The sequence below is a fragment of the Salmo salar genome, chromosome 03 (assembly GCF_965601325.2).
Source record: "Salmo salar chromosome 03, fSalSal1, whole genome shotgun sequence".
Taxonomy (NCBI): domain Eukaryota; kingdom Metazoa; phylum Chordata; class Actinopteri; order Salmoniformes; family Salmonidae; genus Salmo; species Salmo salar.
Window position 1 is genome coordinate 15,684,556 of NC_138293.1, and position 21,551 is coordinate 15,706,106.

A 21,551-nucleotide genomic window follows, 5' to 3' on the forward strand; every position below is an offset into this window, starting at 1 on the left:
CCTTTAACCTGCTCCAATCTAATAGAAGACCCTCCTCCTTTACTCGTCCCTTTAACCTGCTCCAATCTAATAGAAGACCCTCCTCCTTTACTCGTCCCTTTAACCGCTCCAATCTAATAGAAGACCCTCCTCCTTTACTCGTCCCTTTAACCTGCTCCAATCTAATAGAAGACCCTCCTCCTTTACTCGTCCCTTTAACCTGCTCCAATCTAATAGAAGACCCTCCTCCTTTACTCGTCCCTTTAACCTGCTCCAATCTAATAGAAGACCCTCCTCCTTTACTCGTCCCTTTAACCTGCTCCAATCTAATAGAAGACCCTCCTCCTTTACTCGTCCCTTTAACCTGCTCCAATCTAATAGAAGACCCTCCTCCTTTACTCGTCCCTTTAACCTGCTCCAATCTAATAGAAGACCCTCCTCCTTTACTCGTCCCTTTAACCTGCTCCAATCTAATAGAAGACCCTCCTCCTTTACTCGTCCCTTTAACCTGCTCCAATCTAATAGAAGACCCTCCTCCTTTACTCGTCCCTTTAACCTGCTCCAATCTAATAGAAGACCCTCCTCCTTTACTCGTCCCTTTAACCTGCTCCAATCTAATAGAAGACCCTCCTCCTTTACTCGTCCCTTTAACCGCTCCAATCTAATAGAAGACCCTCCTCCTTTACTCGTCCCTTTAACCTGCTCCAATCTAATAGAAGACCCTCCTCCTTTACTCGTCCCTTTAACCTGCTCCAATCTAATAGAAGACCCTCCTCCTTTACTCGTCCCTTTAACCGCTCCAATCTAATAGAAGACCCTCCTCCTTTACTCGTCCCTTTAACCTGCTCCAATCTAATAGAAGACCCTCCTCCTTTACTCGTCCCTTTAACCGCTCCAATCTAATAGAAGACCCTCCTCCTTTACTCGTCCCTTTAACCTGCTCCAATCTAATAGAAGACCCTCCTCCTTTACTCGTCCCTTTAACCTGCTCCAATCTAATAGAAGACCCTCCTCCTTTACTCGTCCCTTTAACCGCTCCAATCTAATAGAAGACCCTCCTCCGTTTGGACGTGAAGGAGCTACTGCACCGCCGTTTTTAATGCACACACAAACCCCTGAAATTTTAAAAGTGCACTGTACAGCCAACCCGTGTGTATGTGGGTTTGTGTGTGTGAGTGTGCATACGCGTGCGTGCGTGCATGTGTGTGTGTGTGCGTGCGTGTCTTGGCCAAGTATCGGACCAGGCCTGGCAATAGACTGTCTGTAGCCAGGGATAACTGAAAAGCTCAACTGGACAATGGTGGGGAGGGAGAGAGGTGTGTGTGTGTGCGTGTGTGTGTGTGTGTGCCTGCCTGCTGTGTGTGGCTGCATAATATGTGTATTCGGACATGTGGCACATGTGTGGAGGGGGCCAACTCATACAGAGAAAATGGAGGGACACGAGGGGGGGTGGAGAGAGGGAAGGAAATAAAGAGAGGACAGACCCCTGGGGGCCTCCTCAGCCTGCCCCTGTTGAGACGGAGAGCTATAGGCTATAGCTGACGGTTTGTCATGTTGTCATATTTCTGTGACAGGCTAGTAGGCACCAGGGCTGGGCTGTCTAACCCAACCAACAGGGCCAGCCAGGATCTCTGTATGTCTTACTAGTAAACATGTAAAACACCACCACCCATTCATACTATGCCTGTCTATGTGGCTTTGAAAATGGTCTAAGGAAAGGTGTTAACCTACTTTGATAGACAGTATAACAACGACGTTTCAATGCAAACGGTGTGACCAATTGCTTATAGAATCCTTCCTGTGTACTACACTGTATGTACAGCGTACACAGTAAACAGCATAGCCTCATGGTTTACTAATATACACTGAACAAAAATATAAACACAACATGTTCAGTGTTGGTCCCATGTTTCATGAGCTGAAACAAAAGATCCCAGAAATGTTCCATACTTACAAGGAGTATTTTTGTCCCTAATGAAGCCCTTTTGTGGGGAAAAACTCATTCTGATTGGCTGGGCCTGGCTCCCAAGCGGTTGGGCCTATGCCCTCCCAGGCCCACCATTGCATGACAGCCCAGTCAAGTGAAATCAATTGACTGATTTCCTCGTATGAACTGTAAATCAGATAAACAGTTGAAATTCTTGCACATCGCGTTTATATGTTAGTTCAGTATGTTTGTAATCTTTCTAAGAAAGTACAATCCCATGTACAACAGTCAGCGTGCATTTCCCCAGGGAGGAGACAACCCAGTAGGAGTTTTCCTCAGTGGAATCAGTATGGGTCATCCTTTGAGCAAATCCTGTGGTTAAAATGACTGCAGTTTGATAACAGGCACAATTACAGGCTTCCTGAAGCGGCATTATCATCCCCCTTGTCTCCTCTGAGATGAAAAGAACAATTAATTATGTCCAAAACAAGAAGGAAAAAAAACAACAGAGACGACAAGACAGGTATATTGCCCGTGTTGAAGGGTCATTGTTCGGGCTAATAATGCACTGGGCGTTCAGCAGCATCACAATAGTGCACTAATTAGGACACACAAAGCTGTCCCCTCGAAAGAAGACACACACTCTTAGAAAAAAAGGTGCTACAGTATCTAGAACCTAAAAGGGTTCTTTGGCCGTCCCCATAGGAGAAGCCTTTGAAGAACCTTTTTGGTTCCAGATAGAACCCTTTCTTCTAAGAGTGATCAGAGTGTTCAAACTAAAGGTTGTGGGACTCTCTTGGGAGAAATATATAGTAGGAACTCATTAGTAGCATGTCTTACTTTATCAATTCCAGACAATTCAGAGAATGATTTGGAATTCAGTTCTCGTTTTCTAAAATTGTCCATAGATCTATGAGGTGTTCTCATGAAGTCATGAATTGAAATTTTAGGTAATTACGTAATTTACTGGAAGTTATCATTGACTTGACTCCCTGAATGTGTTGATAAGTTGATCACGACATATGTGCTGAACACATTCAGGGAGTCAAGTCAACGATAAATGTAAACATAGATAATCCTGGTGCATACTACCCGGGTATTAGTAGTGTTTAGTACCCGGGTATTAGTAGTTGTGTGTACTACCTGGGAATTAGTTGTGCGTATTAGTAGTAAGTATTAATACCCGGGTATTAGTAGTGTGTACTACCTGGGTATTAGTCGTGCGTGCTAATACCCGGGTATTAGTTGTGCGTGCTAACGCGGTATTAGTTGTGCGTGCTAACACGGTATTAGTTGTGCGTGCCAACACGGTATTAGTCGTGCGTGCTTACACGGTATTAGTCGTGCGTGCTTACAAGGTATTAGTCGTGCGTGCTAACGCCGTATTAGTCGTGCGTGCTAACGCGGTATTAGTCGTGCGTGCCAACGCGGTATTAGTCGTGCGTGCCAACGCGGTATTAGTCGTGCGTGCTAACACGGTATTAGTCGTGCGTGCTAACACGGTATTAGTCGTGCGTGCTTACACGGTATTAGTCGTGCGTGCTTACAAGGTATTAGTCGTGCGTGCTAACACGGTATTAGTCGTGCGTGCTTACAAGGTATTAGTCGTGCGTGCTTACACGGTATTAGTCGTGCGTGCTTACACGGTATTAGTCGTGCGTGCTAACGCGGTATTAGTCGTGCGTGCCAACGCGGTATTAGTCGTGCGTGCCAACGCGGTATTAGTCGTGCGTGCCAACGCGGTATTAGTCGTGCGTGCCAACACGGTATTAGTCGTGCGTGCTAACACGGTATTAGTCGTGCGTGCTTACACGGTATTAGTCGTGCGTGCTTACAAGGTATTAGTCGTGCGTGCTAACACGGTATTAGTCGTGCGTGCTTACAAGGTATTAGTCGTGCGTGCTTACACGGTATTAGTCGTGCGTGCTTACACGGTATTAGTCGTGCGTGCTAACGCGGTATTAGTCGTGCGTGCCAACGCGGTATTAGTCGTGCGTGCCAACGCGGTATTAGTCGTGCGTGCCAACGCGGTATTAGTCGTGCGTGCCAACGCGGTATTAGTCGTGCGTGCCAACGCGGTATTAGTCGTGCGTGCCAACGCGGTATTAGTCGTGCGTGCCAACGCGGTATTAGTCGTGCGTGCTAACGCGGTATTAGTCGTGCGTGCCTACACGGTATTAGTCGTGCGTGCTTACACGGTATTAGTCGTGCGTGCTAACACGGTATTAGTCGTGCGTGCTAACACGGTATTAGTCGTGCGTGCTAACACGGTATTAGTCGTGCGTGCTAACACGGTATTAGTCGTGCGTGCTAACACGGTATTAGTCGTGCGTGCTTACACGGTATTAGTTGTGCGTGCTTACAAGGTATTAGTCGTGCGTGCTAACACGGTATTAGTCGTGCGTGCTAACGCGGTATTAGTCGTGCGTGCTAACACGGTATTAGTCGTGCGTGCTAACACGGTATTAGTCGTGCGTGCTAACACGGTATTAGTCGTGCGTGCTAACACGGTATTAGTCGTGCGTGCTAACACGGTATTAGTCGTGCGTGCTAACACGGTATTAGTTGTGTGTGCTAACACGGTATTAGTCGTGCGTGCTAACACGGTATTAGTCGTGCGTGCTAACACGGTATTAGTCATGCGTGCTAACACGGTATTAGTTGTGGGTGCTACCCGGGTATTAGTTGTGCGTTCTACCCTGGTATTAGTTGTGTGCCCTACCCGGGTATTAGTTGTGTGTGCTACCCGGGTATTAGTTGTGTGTGCTACCCGGGTATTAGTTGTGGGTTCTACCCGGGTATTAGTTGTGGGTGCTACCCGGGTATTAGTACATAATGCTTCACAGCTCTAGACTGGCTGGCAGATTTGCAATGGTCCTCACAAAATGTGGAATTTTAATGTGACAGAATGTGACAAAAAAAATAAAAAATCCTGACTTTTCTCACCAAACTAAACATTGATGTGTGACTCCAATCCTAGTATAATTTAGTCTTGCTGTTGAATATGCAAATGCAACGAGGCCAGCATTCTAATGTTCTGCTTATCCTCTCCAGCACGTTCCTCTTTGCTAATCTTTGCTATTGGCCCATTCCCCTCCATAGAATCCAATTACCGCTTGATTGCTTGATTGATGCTAGATTGTTGTATATATATTCTAGATTAGGTGGAATACCCTACTAATACACACACATAGACACACATGAACAATAACAGTCTCTCCCAGCGTGTCCCTCTGTTTTCGCAGTATGAGCCGGCCCCCCTCCACACACACACACAAACACACACACACACACTTTAAACCAGTAAAGGCCCCTCTGTTTTCAAATGTACAACATTTGCCGACTCATTAGACTACATCATCCTATTATGCAGCCTTTGACTATTCATGACTATTTGACATCATAGGGACAAACAGTCATAAATTCTACTCTGAGGTCATTAAAACAGGCAATAAATACCCTTTCATTGGTGCAGTCAGGGCTTGACTTGGGCAGGAGCTCACCGGAGCTGAGTACCGGCACCTCAAATGTTCTACTGCTTAAGCTCCTATTCCTCTTATAGAATATTAGCTCAACAGTATATAAAACAGTAGCGGAACCTATTTCAGTACAAGTCAAGCACTGGGTGAAATCACACGACTTTGTCTCACAGCGCTGAACTTACTGTCTCGGAACGCAACTTCAGTGGTCATTTTGAGCCTCCACTAAAGTCCGACAGAGGCCGAAACATCAATAGCAGGGAGTGCCCAGCACAACCTATAGCATTGGATGGATCAATACCATAACAACCTATAGCATAGGATGGATCAGTACCATAACAACCTATAGCATAGGATGGATCAGTACCATAACAACCTATAGCATAGGATGGATCAGTACCATAACAACCTATAGCATAGGATGGATCAGTACCATAACAACCTATAGCATAGGATGGATCAGTACCATAACAACCTATAGCATAGGATGGATCAGTACCATAACAACCTATAGCATAGGATGGATCAATACCATAACAACCTATAGCATAGGATGGATCAGTACCATAACAACCTATAGCATAGGATGGATCAGTACCATAACAACCTATAGCATAGGATGGATCAGTACCATAACAACCTATAGCATAGGATGGATCAATACCATAACAACCTATAGCATAGGATGGATCAGTACCATAACAACCTATAGCATAGGATGGATCAGTACCATAACAACCTATAGCATAGGATGGATCAATACCATAACAACCTATAGCATAGGATGGATGGATCAATACCATAACAACCTATAGCATAGGATGGATGGATCAATACCATAACAACCTATAGCATAGGATGGATCAATACCATAACAAACTCAGAAAAGATTGACTGGAGAACTCTGTGGATACGTCCAGCCTTAGATTTATGATATGAAAAGGACAAGAAAACAGAGTTTTAGTTTGGAGAGGGAAAGAGAGAGAGCGAGAGAGAAAAAGAGAGAGCGACAGCAATGCAAAGAGCAATGGATTAACATGGAGATTAGACCCAGGTTGTACTAAGTGCTTCACACCTGTTTTTGTGGTAGGCTTTACCCTAAAGCTTTATTCCTCCTTGTAACATTAGTTCTACCCTTTTCACCTTTATGTTAAATTCTCTTGGGGAAAAGACAGCTGCAAACCTTGTTCCTGGTGCAACTGTAACCACCTTCATAGTACATCGAGACCTTACCCAGGCAATGGCCGCTATACCTCAGAATCCAGATGGAAAATGACAGAAACACACAGGACAAAACAAGATATCTGTCCTTCAGGTCTATTCTAAGAGAAAGCCCTTACGACATGTGACGTAATGTGGCTCTGACTCCTCCCCCCCCCCCCCCCCAGACACTTACAGTCAGTACACTAACCCACTATACTACTCCACAACCTGTGTTGTTTGATTTTGGGAGGCCCAAATATAATATAATCCCTATATTCTCCATAGCATTCTCCCAATGCCCGGCTATTACGTCCAACATTCCACAAAGTTCTGGGAATTGCGCTCACAGTGCCCAGATACAGTTTGCTTCTATGATGTGTTTTTAATTGTAATAAAATAAATTGCTGCTGTTTTTAATGCCCTCGGGATCCTTTAGTGTAAATGTATTATTTAAAAAGGTTTTTCACTTGAGAAGAGAAAAGAGAGAAATAGGATGGAGGCGGTTAGAAAATGGACACCACCGGAACTGGTCATGAAAGGGTTCAAAAACAAGCTGGCACAGTGACAAAAGGACTCGTGAGGGAGTCTAAGGGGTTAAGAATCAGAAAGCCCTAATGCAGAGCGGTGCGCAGCTGTATCCCACTGGTCACACACTGAATCAACGCTGTTTCCACGGCATTTCAAAAAACTGACGTTGTACCAACATGGAATAGACGTTGAATTGGCGTCTGTGCCCAGTGGGGTGTATCACAGAACCACAGGATGGAACCACAATGGAGGCTTCATCTAGAAACGCAGAGAGGGGAGGTTCCATATTATTCTCATCTATACTTGTTTTAGTGTTGCACAACACAACAAGGCCTTAGAGATGGAAATGTCTATAGCTACACTGACTGCTCACCGTGATAATCAAACCACGTAGTGACCACTTAGCGATGAACATCAACGTCGTGTGTGTTTAAACCAGCATATCAAACTACCTAGCTATGAACATTGTGTGTTGAACATTGAGTGTGTGTGTGTGTGTGTGTGTGTGTGTGTGTGTGTGTGTGTGTGTGTGTGTGTGTGTGTGTGTGTGTGTGTGTGTGTGTGTGTTTATAATAACAACACGCAGTACCAGTCAAAGGTTTGGACACACCTACTCATTCAAGGGTTTTTCTTTATTTTGACAATTTCTACATTGTAGAATAATAGTGAAGACATCACAACTATGAAATAACACATATGGAATCATGTAGTAACCCCCCAAAAAAGTGTTAAACAAATCAAAATATATCTTATATTTTAGAATCTTCAAAGTATCCACCCTTTGCCTTGATGACAGCTTTGCACACTCTTAGCAATCTCTCAACCAGCTTCATGAAGAATGCTTTTCCAACAGTCTTGAAGTTCCCACAAATGCTGAGCACTTGTTGGCTGCTTTTCCTTTCTTCACGGTCCAACTCATCCCAAACCATCTCAATTGGGTTGAGGTCAGGTGATTGTGGAGGCTAGGTCATCTGATGCAGCACTCCATCATTCTCTTTCTTGGTCAAATAGCCCTTACACAGCCTGGAGGTGTGTTGGGTCATTGTCCTGTTGAAAAACAAATGATAGTCCCACTATGCCCAAATCAGATGGGATGGCGTATCGTAGCAGAACGTTGTGGTAGCTATGCTGGTTAAGTGTGCCTTGAATTCTAAATAACTCATGACAGTGTCAACCGCAAAGCACCCCCCGTACCATCACACCTCCTCCTCCATGCTTCATGGTGGGAACCACGCATGCAGAGATCATCCGTTCACCTTCTCTGCGTCTCACAAAGACATGGCGGTTGGAACCAAAAATCTCAAATTTGGACTCATCAGACCAAAGGACAGATTGCCACCGGTCTAATGTCCATTGCTCATGTTTCTTGGCCCAAGCAAGTCTCTTATTGTTATTGGTGTCCTTTAGTAGTGGTTTCTTTGCAGAAATTCGACCATGAAGGCCTGATTCACGCAGTTTCCTCTGAACAGTTGATGTTGAGATGTGTCTGTTACTTGAACTCTGTGAAGCATTTTTTGGGGCTGCAATCTGAGATGCAGTTATTCTAATGAACTTATCCTCTGCAGCAGAGATAACTCTGGTTTGTCCTTTCCCTTGGGGTCGGTCCTCATGAGAGCCAGTTTCATCATAGCGCTTGATAGTTTTTGCGACTGCATTTGAAGAAACTTACAATGTTCTTTAAATTTTCGGCACTGACTGACCTTCATGTCTTAAAGTAATGATGGACTGTCATTTCTCTTTGCTTATTTAAGCTGTTCTTGCCATAATATGGACTTGGTCTTTTACCAAATAGGGCTATCTTCTGTATACCACCCCTTCCAACACAAGTGATTGTCTCAAACGCATTAAGAAGGAAAGAAATTCCACAAAAAAATCCACAAATTAAGCCACACCTGTTAGTTGAAATGTATTCCAGGTGATTACCTCACAAAGCTGGTTGAGAGAATGCCAAGAGTGTGCAAAGCTGTCATCAAGGCAAACGGTGGCTACTTTGAAGAATCTCACATTTAAAATATATTTTGATTTGTTTAAAACGTTTTTGGTTACTACATGATTCCATATGTGTTATTTCATAGTTTTGATGTCTTCACTACTCTACAATATAGAAAATAGTACAAATAAAGAAAAACCCTTGAATGAGTAGGTGTGTCCAAACTTTTGACTTGTACTGTATATCAAACCACATGCAGTGCCTTGCAAAAGTATTCATCCCCTTGCGTTTTTCCTATTTTGTTGCATTACAACCTGTAATTTAAATGGATTTTTATTTGGATTTCATGTAATGGACATACACAAAATAGTCCATATTGGTGAAGTGAAATGAAAAAAATAACTTGTTTAAAAAAATACAACTCCACAGTGGAGATTGGAGTATCTGTCCATAGGACGACTTTAAGCTGTACACTCCACAGAGCTGGGCTTTATGGAAGAGTGGCCAGAAAAAAAGCCATTGCTTAAAGAAAAAAATAAGCAAACATGTTTGGTGTTCACCAAAAGGCATGTGGGAGACTCCCCAACCATATGGAAGAAGGTAATCTGGTCAGATGAGACTAAAATGTAGCTTTTTGGCCATCAAGGAAAACGCTATGTCTGGCGCAAACCCAACCCCTCACATCACCCCAAGAACACCATCCCTACAGTGAAGCATGGTGGTGGCAGCATCATGCTGTGGGGATGTTTTTCATTGGCAGGGGCTGGGAAACTGGTCAGAATTGAAGGAATGATGGCGCTAAATAAAGGGAAATTCTTGAGGGAAACCTGTTTCAGTCTTCCAGAGATTTGAGACTGGGACGGAGGTTCAACTTCCAGCTGGACAATGACTCTAAGCATAATGCTAAAGCAACACTCGAGTGGTTTAAGGGGAAACATTTAAATGTCTTGGAATGGCCTTGTCAAAGCCCAGACCTCAATCCAATTGAGAATCTGTGGTATGGCTTAAAGATTGCTGTACTTCAGCGGAACCCATCCAACTTGAAGGAGCTGGAGCAGTTTTTTCTTGAAGAATGGGCAAAAATCCCAGTGGCTAGATGCGCCAAGCATATAGAGACATACCCCAAGAGACTTGCAACTGTAATTGCTGCAAAAGGTGGCTCTACAAAGTATTGAATTTGGGGGGGTGAATAGTTATGCACGCTCAAGTTCAGTTTTTTTGTCTTATTTCTTGTTTGTTTCACAATAAAACATATGTTCCATCTTCAAAGTGTTAGGCATGTTGTGTAAATCAAATGATACAAACCCCCCAAAAATCTATTTTAATTACAGGTTGTAAGGCAACAAAATAGGAAAAATGCCAAGGGGGGTGAATACTTTCGCAAGCCACTGTAGCTATTAACATCACCACAAGGAATCGTGTTGGAAATCCCTCCTCTTTGTGACAACATGGCCAGAGATGCATATGGAGGTTGTTGTTAGAACTCAGAGGGAGAATCTTCCCAAAGACAAATGAAATGCATCCCAGTATCGTTGTGGAGGAAACGGGCATTTCAACAGACGGTAGGGAGCAATAGAGTCCATATGCCCTTAACGTTTTTAAGGGAAGATCGTGGCATGGAGAGGACAATGGTATGCTAACACCCAGGGGCATCATGCACCCATGTATGAAGTACGAGAGGTAGGAAACAGATTTTTCCTGCAACCTAGAGCTATAATCTTTATGCCTAATTCTAGGTCGAATATATTATGCCTTAGGAGTTTAGTACAACTGATACACTGGTATAGTTAAGCAATAAGGCCGAGGGGGTGTGATATATGGCCAATATACCACGGCTAAGGGCTATTCTTAAGTGCGATGCAATGCGGAATTCCTGGATACAGCCCTTAGCCGTGGTATATTGGCCATATATCACAAACCCCCAAGGTGCCTTATTGCTATTATAAACTGGTTAGCAACTTAAAAAATAAATGTTTTGTCATACCTGTGGTATACGGTCTGATATACCACGGCTGTCAGACAATCAGCATTCAGGGCTCGAACCACCCAGTTTAAAATTGATCATAACTCAAGAATTAAAGACAATTAGTATTTTCTAAAGTCTAGCAACCTTGCCAGTAGGCATGCCAGCTAAGATAGTTAGACAAGCTACTCTAACTTGATTGAAACCTGAAAATGCTCGGTAGCTAGTTATGAGTGTTTTATTTATTCATCAAGAAGGAATCACAGGGTACATAGCTTAATTTACAAACATACCTTCTGTGAAGCCTGCCCATCACTGGCTGTCACGTCCTGACCATAGTGTGCTCTTATTTTCTATGGTAGAGTAGGTCAGGGCGTGACTGTTTTTTTAAAATCTAGGTTAATTTTTCTATGTTGTGTTCTAGTTTATTTTTTCTAAGTTGGGGTTTTTGTATGATTCCCAATTAGAGGCAGCTGGTCATCGTTGTCTCTAATTGGGGATCATATTTAAGTAGTTGTTTTTCCCACTTGGTTTTGTGGGAGATTATTTTGAGTTAGTGCACGTTGCACCTCTGTCATCACGGTTTGTGTTTTGTTTATAGTTTATTGTTTGTTTGGCTAAGTTTCACAAAATAATAAAGATCTGGAACGATACGCACGCTACGCCTTGGTCTCCTTCATACAACGGCCGTGACACTGGCAGCTAAAATCAAATCAAACGTTGTGTGTAACTCAACACTTTCTCTCCTCCTCCACTGACGATACCAAAGATTTTTATGACAAAGATTGACCACAGCCTGTCGTTTCCAATGGGAGCAAATAGTGGGCAGAACAAGCAAGGAGCTAGGCAGAGCCAAGCACGAGCTAGTGAGATCCTAATGGCACGTTCTAGCATACATATTTCTGTTTGAGAACGCCTACTCTGTGAAGTAAGCATGTGCAATAACTCATTTTGCCTTAGCAATCCTTCTAAGCAATGCATTTTTTTTTTTTTTTTTAGCAAAGGGTAAAGCCTACAAAACTTTGTCCACTCATAACAGATTCTAGTTTTGGGAACAGAAAACTGGATTAAGAACAAATGTTCCATTGATGAGAATGTTCAGAATGTCGGCCAAAATATCTGTCCCATTGTACTATCTGTGACAATACAGTCTGCGCGCACTAGAGTATCTAGTGTCCTATCTAGCATATCTTTGCTCTGTGGTGCACTTTGGAAGGAACCACTTACTTGTCCAGTCAGTGTGCCCCTTCCAAAAAAATACCACTGACAGATATTTTTCTTTAATAATTATGATAAAAACTGGGCCTAAAAAATAAGTTTAGTAATTAATTCAACATCTGAAAAATAAAAAAACAGGACAAATCTGAGGGGGCACTTGCACCTCTTCTAACACCCTCCCACACACATAAGTAGCCTACACGCTCTCTCTGTATTTCTCTATCTCGCATGCACACACAGGCGCATACAAACACAATTATATACGTAACATAACATGTTCCATTTAGCAGACGCTTTTATCAAAAGCGACTTACAGTCATGCGTGCATACCTTTTATTTACATACGGGTGGTCCCGGGAATCGAACCCACTATCCTGGCACTGCAAGCACCATGCTCTATCCAATTCAATCTCCTAAACAGATACTGGCACTAATGAAATCATACTGTACTGCAATGCTTCGATCAACTGAGACTGTGGATCGACAGAGTCCCATTCCAATTATGTGCAAGTAAGAACAACGGTTTTAACACTATGCAAACAATGATTCACCATTGTGATACTCGTTACAATGGCATGTATTGTGCATTTGTTCTATGATGGGTACACAAATATGTAACTATTCTTTGCATTCTGAATACTTCTCCTTGCTTTCTATAAATTCTAATAAATGCCACACCATGTCCAGTCTGTATAGTAAGTCCATGGCAGAAACAGCTAATATACATATTTCAGTGTGAAAGGGGTTTAAATAACCTCCCACTACCACAGGTCTCTGTGGAAATGTTACAAACTCATATTCGTATCCTTTGTAAACAGTGGTTCAAGGCAGTTTGAGCATGAAAACTCGACTGCACCTTTTTTTTTACACAGAATATGTATTCATCTGCCCAAGGGTTTTTGGTGAGATTTACAACAGCAGCGTTATGTTTGATAGGAAGAAAATGAAGTGGTCTCCAGTCAAATCCAAACCTTAGGGCACCAGGACCTTAGCCGGGGTTAAGACTTCAAACCAAAGTGGTGGAATACAGTGCCTGGGTAGCCGCACAATGGCAACACGCTACAGTACACATGCACTAACTGGGCTAAATGTAATTCACAACGGTGAGAGATGCTTTCAGACACGCATATTTTAGTGCAGTCAAGGAACCGTGAGTTGATTTAGTGTAAGAGGCACGGTAGTATGAAATGAGACATACAGTATCCTATCTCTGCTGTAAGGGCTATCTCATTCAATCTTACAGTGTATTACAGTGAATTGTAATTTGCTGTAAAATTAACTAGTGTTATAATAATTTTTCAGAAACACCTGCCAACTGGTACGGTTTCACTATGGCAGGTGTAATGAAACACATCCCACTGTTAAGTTTTTCCAGTCTCTATCTCATGATGAATGATCAATATCAAATTGCAGTGCCATTATTCATACTCTCCGGGTTCCTGACCACTGATCATGGCCCTAACACAGGACGTAGGCAAGATCAATTACATAATTAGCCACCAAGCATATGCATGGCTGTGATACATTATGTGGTTGACTTAACTTGGCTACGATTGCACAAAAATTACCATAAATGAACCTGGGTCATTTGTTACGCAATGTGCTATGGCGATTGTGTGGACACAGTAAAACATGTAAATACTACATTGAAACTAAAGAATGATGTCAGGTTACAACATGTATTAAAAACAGGAAACAAGAATCAGAGGTCAAATATACATGAGACAAGCAGCAGAGGTCAAATATACACAGGATAACCTGCAGAGGTCAACTATACACGGAACAAGCAGTAGAGGTCAAACATACACGAGACAAATTGCACTTGGGTAACCAGAGCAAAATATCTTACATATAGAGTGATGGCGGGCTACGGCAGTACTGCTCTGGGCTATTGAGGAAACCCCCCACTCTTTGTATCTAACTGGACTCTGCACGTAATTCAATACACCTCTTCTTGTGCAAAAATCACTCAGATGAAACGCAACAGAGCCATGTGAACTGTTGAGAGGGTAAGAAGCCATCTCCTATTAGGACCCTAGCAGTCGCCCAGTGTGTGTGTGTGTGTGTGCGTGCGTGCGTGCGTGTGCAATGTGTGTATGACCAATGTGAGTGTACAATGTATGTCAAACCTTGGAGGGCATTTTTCCCTTCATTCTCTGTACGCAGGCAATGCCATAGAGAGGCCTAGATATACAATGCCAGGTTTTCCTCACCATAGCAACAAATATGGAAACACAAATCTATTTCGGTGAGCGAGCGTAGAGTAGCAGCACTTAAATGCAGAACAAAAAAATGGGAAAAAACACAATAAATTAGCGAAGGCCTTTGGGTTAGTACTCACTCCCTCCTTCATGCCGGACGCACAGGAAAATGGTGTTTCCCATCACCTCCCCAATACAATGTGAATGTGTTATCAGAGAACGTGCCATTCACTCCCAGCATACAGGATGTGGCCCGGGTTCCACCCCTGTTAATGAAGGAGGGTGATGCTTGTTCATTGGTGTGTGTTTACTTACAAAGTGTTGGCTGCACTGAGCTTGAGGACTGGAAGGTAACCAATGGAAACATGCACGACACTGCACGCCTAATGGAGCTAAAACAAAGGGCCTGGTGATGACTGATACAAGAGGCCTGGTGATGACTGATACAAGAGGCCTGGTGATGACTGATACAAGAGGCCTGGTGATGACTGATACAAGAGGCCTGGTGATGACTGATACAAGAGGCCTGGTGATGACTGATACAAGAGGCCTGGTGATGACTGATACAAGAGGCCTGGTGATGACTGATACAAGAGGCCTGGTGATGACTGATACAAGAGGCCTGGTGATGACTGATACAAGAGGCCTGGTGATGACTGATACAAGAGGCCTGGTGATTTTTTTTATTATTTTTTTTATTTCACCTTTATTTAACCAGGTAGGATAGTTGAGAACAAGTTATCATTTGCAAATGCGACCTGGCCAAGATAAAGCGTAGCAATTCGACACCACAGTGTTACACATGGAATAAACAAACATACAGTCAATAATACAGTAGAACAAAAGAAAACAAAAAGTCTATATACAGTGAGTGCAAATGAGGTAAGTTAAGGCAATAAATAGGCCATGGTGGCGAAGTAATTACAATATAGCAATTAAACACTGGAATGGTAGATGTGCAGAAGATGAATGTGCAAGTAGAGATACTGGGGTGCAAAGGAGCAAGATAAATAAATAAATACAGTATGGGTATGAGGTAGGTAGATAGATGGGCTATGTACAGGTGCAGTGATCTGTGAGCTGCTCTGACAGCTGGTGCTTAAAGCTAGTGAGGGAGATATGAGTCTCCAGCTTCAGAGATTTTTGCAGTTCGTTCCAGTCATTGGCAGCAGAGAACTGGAAGGAAAGATGACCAAAGGAGGAATTGGCTTTGGGGGTGACCAGTGAGATATACCTGCTGGAGCGCGTGCTACGAGTGGGTGCTGCTATGGTGACCAGTGAGCTGAGATAAGGCGGGTCTTTACCTAGCAGAGTCTTGTAGATAACCTGTAGCCAGTGGGTTTGGCGGCGAGTATGTAGCGAGGGCCAACCAACGAGAGCGTACAGGTCGCAATGGTGGGTAGTATATGGGGCTTTGGTGACAAAACTGATGGCACTGTGATAGACTGCATCCAGTTTGTTGAGTAGAGTGTTGGAGGCTATTTTATAGATGACATCACCGAAGTCGAGGATCGGTAGGATGGTCAGTTTTATGAGGGTATGTTTGGCAGCATGAGTGAATGATGCTTTGTTGCGATATAGGAAGCCGATTCTAGATTTAATTTTGGATTGGAGATGCTTAATGTGATTCTGGAAGGAGAGTTTACAGTCTAACCAGACACCCAGGTATTTGTAGTTGTCCACGTATTCTAAGACAGAGCCGTCCAGAGTAGTGATGCTGGACGGGCAAGCAGGTGTGGGCAATGATCGATTGAATAGCATGCATTTCGTTTTCTTGCGTTTAAGAGCAGTTGGAGGCAACGGAAAGAGAGTTGTATGGCATTGAAGCTCATCTGGAGGTTAGTTAACAGTGTCCAAAGAGGGGCCAGAAGTATACAGAATGGTGTCGTCTGCGTAGAGGTGGATCAGAGAATCACCAGCAGCAAGAGCAACATCATTGATGTATACAGAGAAGAGAGTCGGCCCAAGAATTGAACCCTGTGGCACCCCCATAGAGACTGCCAGAGGTCCGGACAACAGGCCCTCCAACTGATACAAGAGGCCTGGTGATTACCGATACAAGAGGCCTGGTGATTACCTATACAAGAGGCCTGGTGATGATCGATACAAGAGGCCTGGTGATGACCGATACAAGAGGCCTGGTGATCACCGATACAAGAGGCCTGGTGATCACCGATACAAGAGGCCTGGTGATCACTGATACAAGAGGCCTGGTGATGACCGATACAAGAGGCCTGGTGATGACCGATACAAAAGGCCTGGTGATGACCGATACAAGAGGCCTGGTGATGACCGATACAAGAGGCCTGGTGATTACCGATACAAGAGGCCTGGTGATTACCGATACAAGAGGCCTGGTGATGATCGATACAAGAGGCCTGGTGATGACCGATACAAGAGGCCTGGTGATTACCGATACAAGAGGCCTGGTGATGATCGATACAAGAGGCCTGGTGATGACCGATACAAGAGGCCTGGTGATTACCGATACAAGAGGCCTGGTGATGATCGATACAAGAGGCCTGGTGATGACCGATACAAAAGGCCTGGTGATGACCGATACAAGAGGCCTGGTGATTACCGATACAAGAGGCCTGGTGATGATCGATACAAGAGGCCTGGTGATGACCGATAGAGGAAGTTAAATCAACAAATCCGTTTCTTCTAGCAAAGGTTGGAGCCTTAACAGCACCGCTAATCATAACAAAATAGGGGATCTGTCGACATGACAGGCTCTTGAATCACACAATAGTACTAACTAAGTCTAATCACATACCCAACAGAAATACAACACGAATAGTGATAGACTTGATTAGACTACTCTTGGAAAACAACTAGTCTTGATAAGCTTCTGTTTTTTTACAAAAGAACACATAAAAAAACTGAGCAAAAATGCGAAAGCCAACAAGGGTGCAAACACAGCAGCACAGCCTTGATATAAATACAAGCAATATGTCACACGGTATCAAGTTGGTGGCAGTGGCACAGTGATATATACAGTATTGACCTCCTATAGCACATATAGGGTGATTATAACCAGTTTGTCAGGAGAAGTACAAAGGCTTTACTGTAATAGTGTAATAGCTTTCTCCTTCATCTCTCCATCCATCCTGTTGATGACACACGTGACCCCATCTTCCCTTTAGAGGTATACAGGCTGGCAACAGGAGCCAGTCAGCAGCCAGAGCCACTGTCCTGTCCAAGGGGACACCTCTATACCAGTAAGTAGAAAGAATGAAAGAGTACTTACACAAGGCTCACAATGGGACCAGCAAGGTACCTTTCAAAACTCCAATGTTATTGAGGCTGGACACAATATCAGACTGCCATCAATATGGAGGAGATATTGAGTTTCGGGGTGTGTTGCAGGATACTGTAATTGTATACACTATCTGTCTCACGCTGTCACAATTGTTTTGTTTAAGGGATTTCAAAACGGGGAGCCAACCTCATTAAGGGCAAGTCAATAAGATTGAAGCAGGAAGCTCGAGGGAAACATGAATAGATAAGTATGTGAGTCTATCAGAATACTTGCAGTAGTTGTTAACATGTCTGATAGACTAGAAAAGCTTTTAATACGATTGTATAATGTAAGTAATTCAAAAATAGTTGTATTGATTTTGGTTCTGGTCATTTTATGATGAGTGAGAATGCATGCACAATTTGAAAATGTAAAAGCTATAGAAATTCACAAGAGGGCCATTTTTTTTATGATTTAAAGCCAGATTTAAATAAAATAATTATATTACTTACAATAGCACAATCTCTGATGCAAAGATATTTGGGCATTTATTTTCCACCCTGAATTTACTGTTAGGCTACATGTATGTTATGTCATCGCTTAGTGTTTTCACAGTATGTGTATCCAAACCTTTCATTAGTTTGTACATTGCAGTACAAAGCATCCAATGAAAAACGGGACTATGGTAAGGTGCTTAAGCACAATACGTGTTGTCATAACTGTGGCACTATGCCAAAACGTGTAACAGGAGAGAGAAGCCAACTGTGAAGATGCAACAGACAGTTATCTCCGGCTGGGAGAGAACAGATTACATTTTTTCAACACGCAAAAAAAAGACTCACTGTTCCTGCAACATGGAACAGGGTGTGTGTGTGTGTGTGTGTGTGTGTGTGTGTGTGTGTGTGTGTGTGTGTGTGTGTGTGTGTGTGTGTGTGTGTGTGTGTGTGTGTGTGCGCGCGAGGGGTGTCATAGGTTATATGAGTGATTTGTGAAGAAGCAGTAGCACAGTTACATAGATCCTTACAAACATTATCTGTGAAACATATAACTACTGTCTCCGTCCATACAAATAACCCACATACAGCGCTGTTATATATATAAAAAAAAATATGTGGCAGGCGTGGCCATGGACTAGAAACGTTATAGGTTAAAGTCAATTTACAGGTTACAGCTTTCTCAGACCCTAATTATTAAATCTCAACGTTGCATGAGCAAATTAGAAATGTACCTGATAATGATCGATTAGTATCCGCTCTTCTCCTTTATGCGGGCTCTCGGGCCACAGGTGATAGCTGGAGCCGTAGTTAGGGCTGCTCTTACTGCTACTGCCAGTCGCAGACGAGTTCCCCCCGTACGGCTGCGTTGGTGGCTTTACACGGGAGTCGCGGCAATGTTGTTGCAACTGATTGGCTTGGTTCGTTCGCCCCGGCTTATTGCAGTCTTGGTCACAGTGCTGCGGACGCTGGGGACATAGCCCCAGTGCGTCTTGCTGCTGCTGATGCTGTTGCAGCAGTGATGCCTGGTTGTTCCTACATAGCTCTCCTGAGCCGTTGGCGCAGTAGTAGACAGGCAAGCTGCTCCCCACCAGTAGCTGTTGTTGAGCTCGCAATAGTGGCTGTTGCTGTAGCTGCTGCAGGTCCTGAGTCTGGGACTCGAATGCTCGCCGATTAGCCTCGATTGACTCACATACATTTACAGTGCGCCCTTTCTGCGAGTTTGCTCGGATTGCTTCAGGGGAGGGGTCCCTGTGTCGGAGTCTTTGACTGTGTTGCTGCAACAACTGCTTCTGGTCTCGGTACCCTCCTCCTCCTCCTCCTCCCCTGCAGTGTTCCACGATGCTCGCCTGTTGGTAATTGGCACTGCTTTGGAAATGTTCCCCGCGATTAGATTCCTGCAAAAACAGCAAAGAGGACGACGTTGGCGGCGGCGGCAAAGATAGGGAGGGCTGCGGCGGGTGAGTGAGGGGCTGCGGCGGGTGAATGAGGGGCTGCGGCGGGTGAATGAGGGGCTGCGGCGGGTGAGTGAGGGGCTGGCGCTGGTGAGAAAGGTTCGCCTTCTCGGAAAAACTGCAGTGGCAGCTCTGACTAACAGGCTGTTCCGACTGCGGCTGCGAGCCGACTGCGGCCCAAAGGTTCTGCTTCAGGTGCGCTGGCTGCCCGTCGGGTTCACAGACCCCTGGTGACGGTCGCTGGGCGATGTCGTAGTTTGTCAGAGGTGGGGGTTCGCCGTGCTGCGGCTGACAGGCATGGATACCTCTCCGAGAGGGTTGGCTCAGACAAGGCAGTTCGTGGTTCTGGTAGTGTGAGGTGGTAGTTGAACGCTCTCTGAAAGACGGAGGAGGGGGCGGCAGACTGAAAACTGGAGAGACTGGGTTTGGGTCTCGGCTCTGCGCGCTGCCTTGCTCTTCGTCGGGGATTTGGTGCTGATAGACAGCTCCCGCGTATCGATGCCGCATCCCCTTGAAAGCCGAGTCTTGCTGTGGTTGCTCTTTTGCCTTGTATAGCTCCGACACCCGTTCATTGCGATCAGTCCCAGCAGAATAGAGCCGACTCGTCTCATTGGTAGGTTTGACCAGGACCTGCATTAAAACGCCACCTTACGGACAAAACACCGCCTTCGTTAGAATATTGGTAACCAAATATGCACACAGGTTAGAGGATATTCTTAACGAAAACAATACGCGCAATAGATTTCTCATATTTGATGCGATTGTGAAATAGGGATGAAAGTGATCTAGACAGTATAAGACCAATCTAAACGTATTGGATCTTCACTATTGACTTTCCACTGTTGCCACAACAACCATGGAGACAATCACTTTCTCTCCAATTGAATCTCCTTTTATAGTGTCTACCAAATGTGACCCTTAAATATCGTACCATTACTACTTACTCGGTTGTATCACTAAGATAGTTTATAGGTCTATAATACGAGTTTTCTATAAATCCCTACATTCAATCATTCAACATAAGCAGGAAATGAAAGGCCTAATAATAGCCGTTAATAAAACCCATGACAGCTAACCCGACTTTACGCACCATCATCTTTATTTACACAAGGTCCACATAGTCATTTCGACAAATTGTTTTAAATAATCGTCAAAAATCCTTTGTTATAATACCTGAGAATTGCAGTTCAGTGTTCAATATTTAATCAAGACTAGACATGGTTTTGGATTACCAGGCAGAAAAATGTGTCATGATCTAGCACGCGCAGCCTGCATAGTCGAACACAACAAAATGTGTAACCAGAGATGGTCACAGCGGCTTTATAAAACACCTTCGTATTGCGTTACACACAAAGCATAATGATATAAAATCATTTTGTTGTCTGGTAGCATGGTAGGATGTGTTGTGTATGCCGTTATGAGACAACCTGCTGACAGATCAGAGGGAGGGAAAGAGCGAGGCGGGGTAGAGACAGGGGGAGCGCTGTCCAGGGTTCTGAGAGTTAGCTATGAGCGCGCGACAAAAATAGACAATGTCAACTAGCTGAAGGACAGCACTCAAGGAGGGTGGAAAGGGGGAGGCTGAAACCCCAAATGGTCTGTGAATGACCAGTGATACGACAGAAAAGGATGGGGTTGTTGTTCACTATCTATTTTGAAAGGGAAAAACACATTTCAAAATAAAACTGACCATAGCCTATAGGCCTAACTGACCATAATACTCAAAAATGACATTTTGACAGTTTATGTAGAAGCTGGAGTGGGTGGGCAAGAGAGAAGGAGACAACTTTTTTCATCGTACATTAGGAGTACTTCTTAATAAGTAATACTTTCCAAAGCTGGCTCAACCATTTTGAGTTTTGATGGGGCTCAGACTGCAGATGTGGATCCTTTCCTTCAGTAGTTGAGGGAAGGCTTGCCTACACTGTTTTATC

The 21,551-nt window shown here is 43.9% G+C and overlaps 1 protein-coding gene across 1 annotated transcript in view; it reads right to left on the bottom strand.

Moving 5' to 3' along the window:
• The window catches only part of kcnn1a (potassium intermediate/small conductance calcium-activated channel, subfamily N, member 1a), a 61,554-nt gene extending 41,155 nt beyond the window's left edge, over positions 1-20,399 (bottom strand). Inside the window, exon 1 of the mRNA XM_014190005.3 lies at positions 18,898-20,399. Within this exon, the coding sequence (XP_014045480.3) occupies positions 18,898-20,253 (1,356 nt within the window). The 5' untranslated portion in view covers positions 20,254-20,399. The remainder of the gene's footprint in view (positions 1-18,897) is intronic.
• Positions 20,400-21,551: the final 1,152 nt, after the last annotated feature.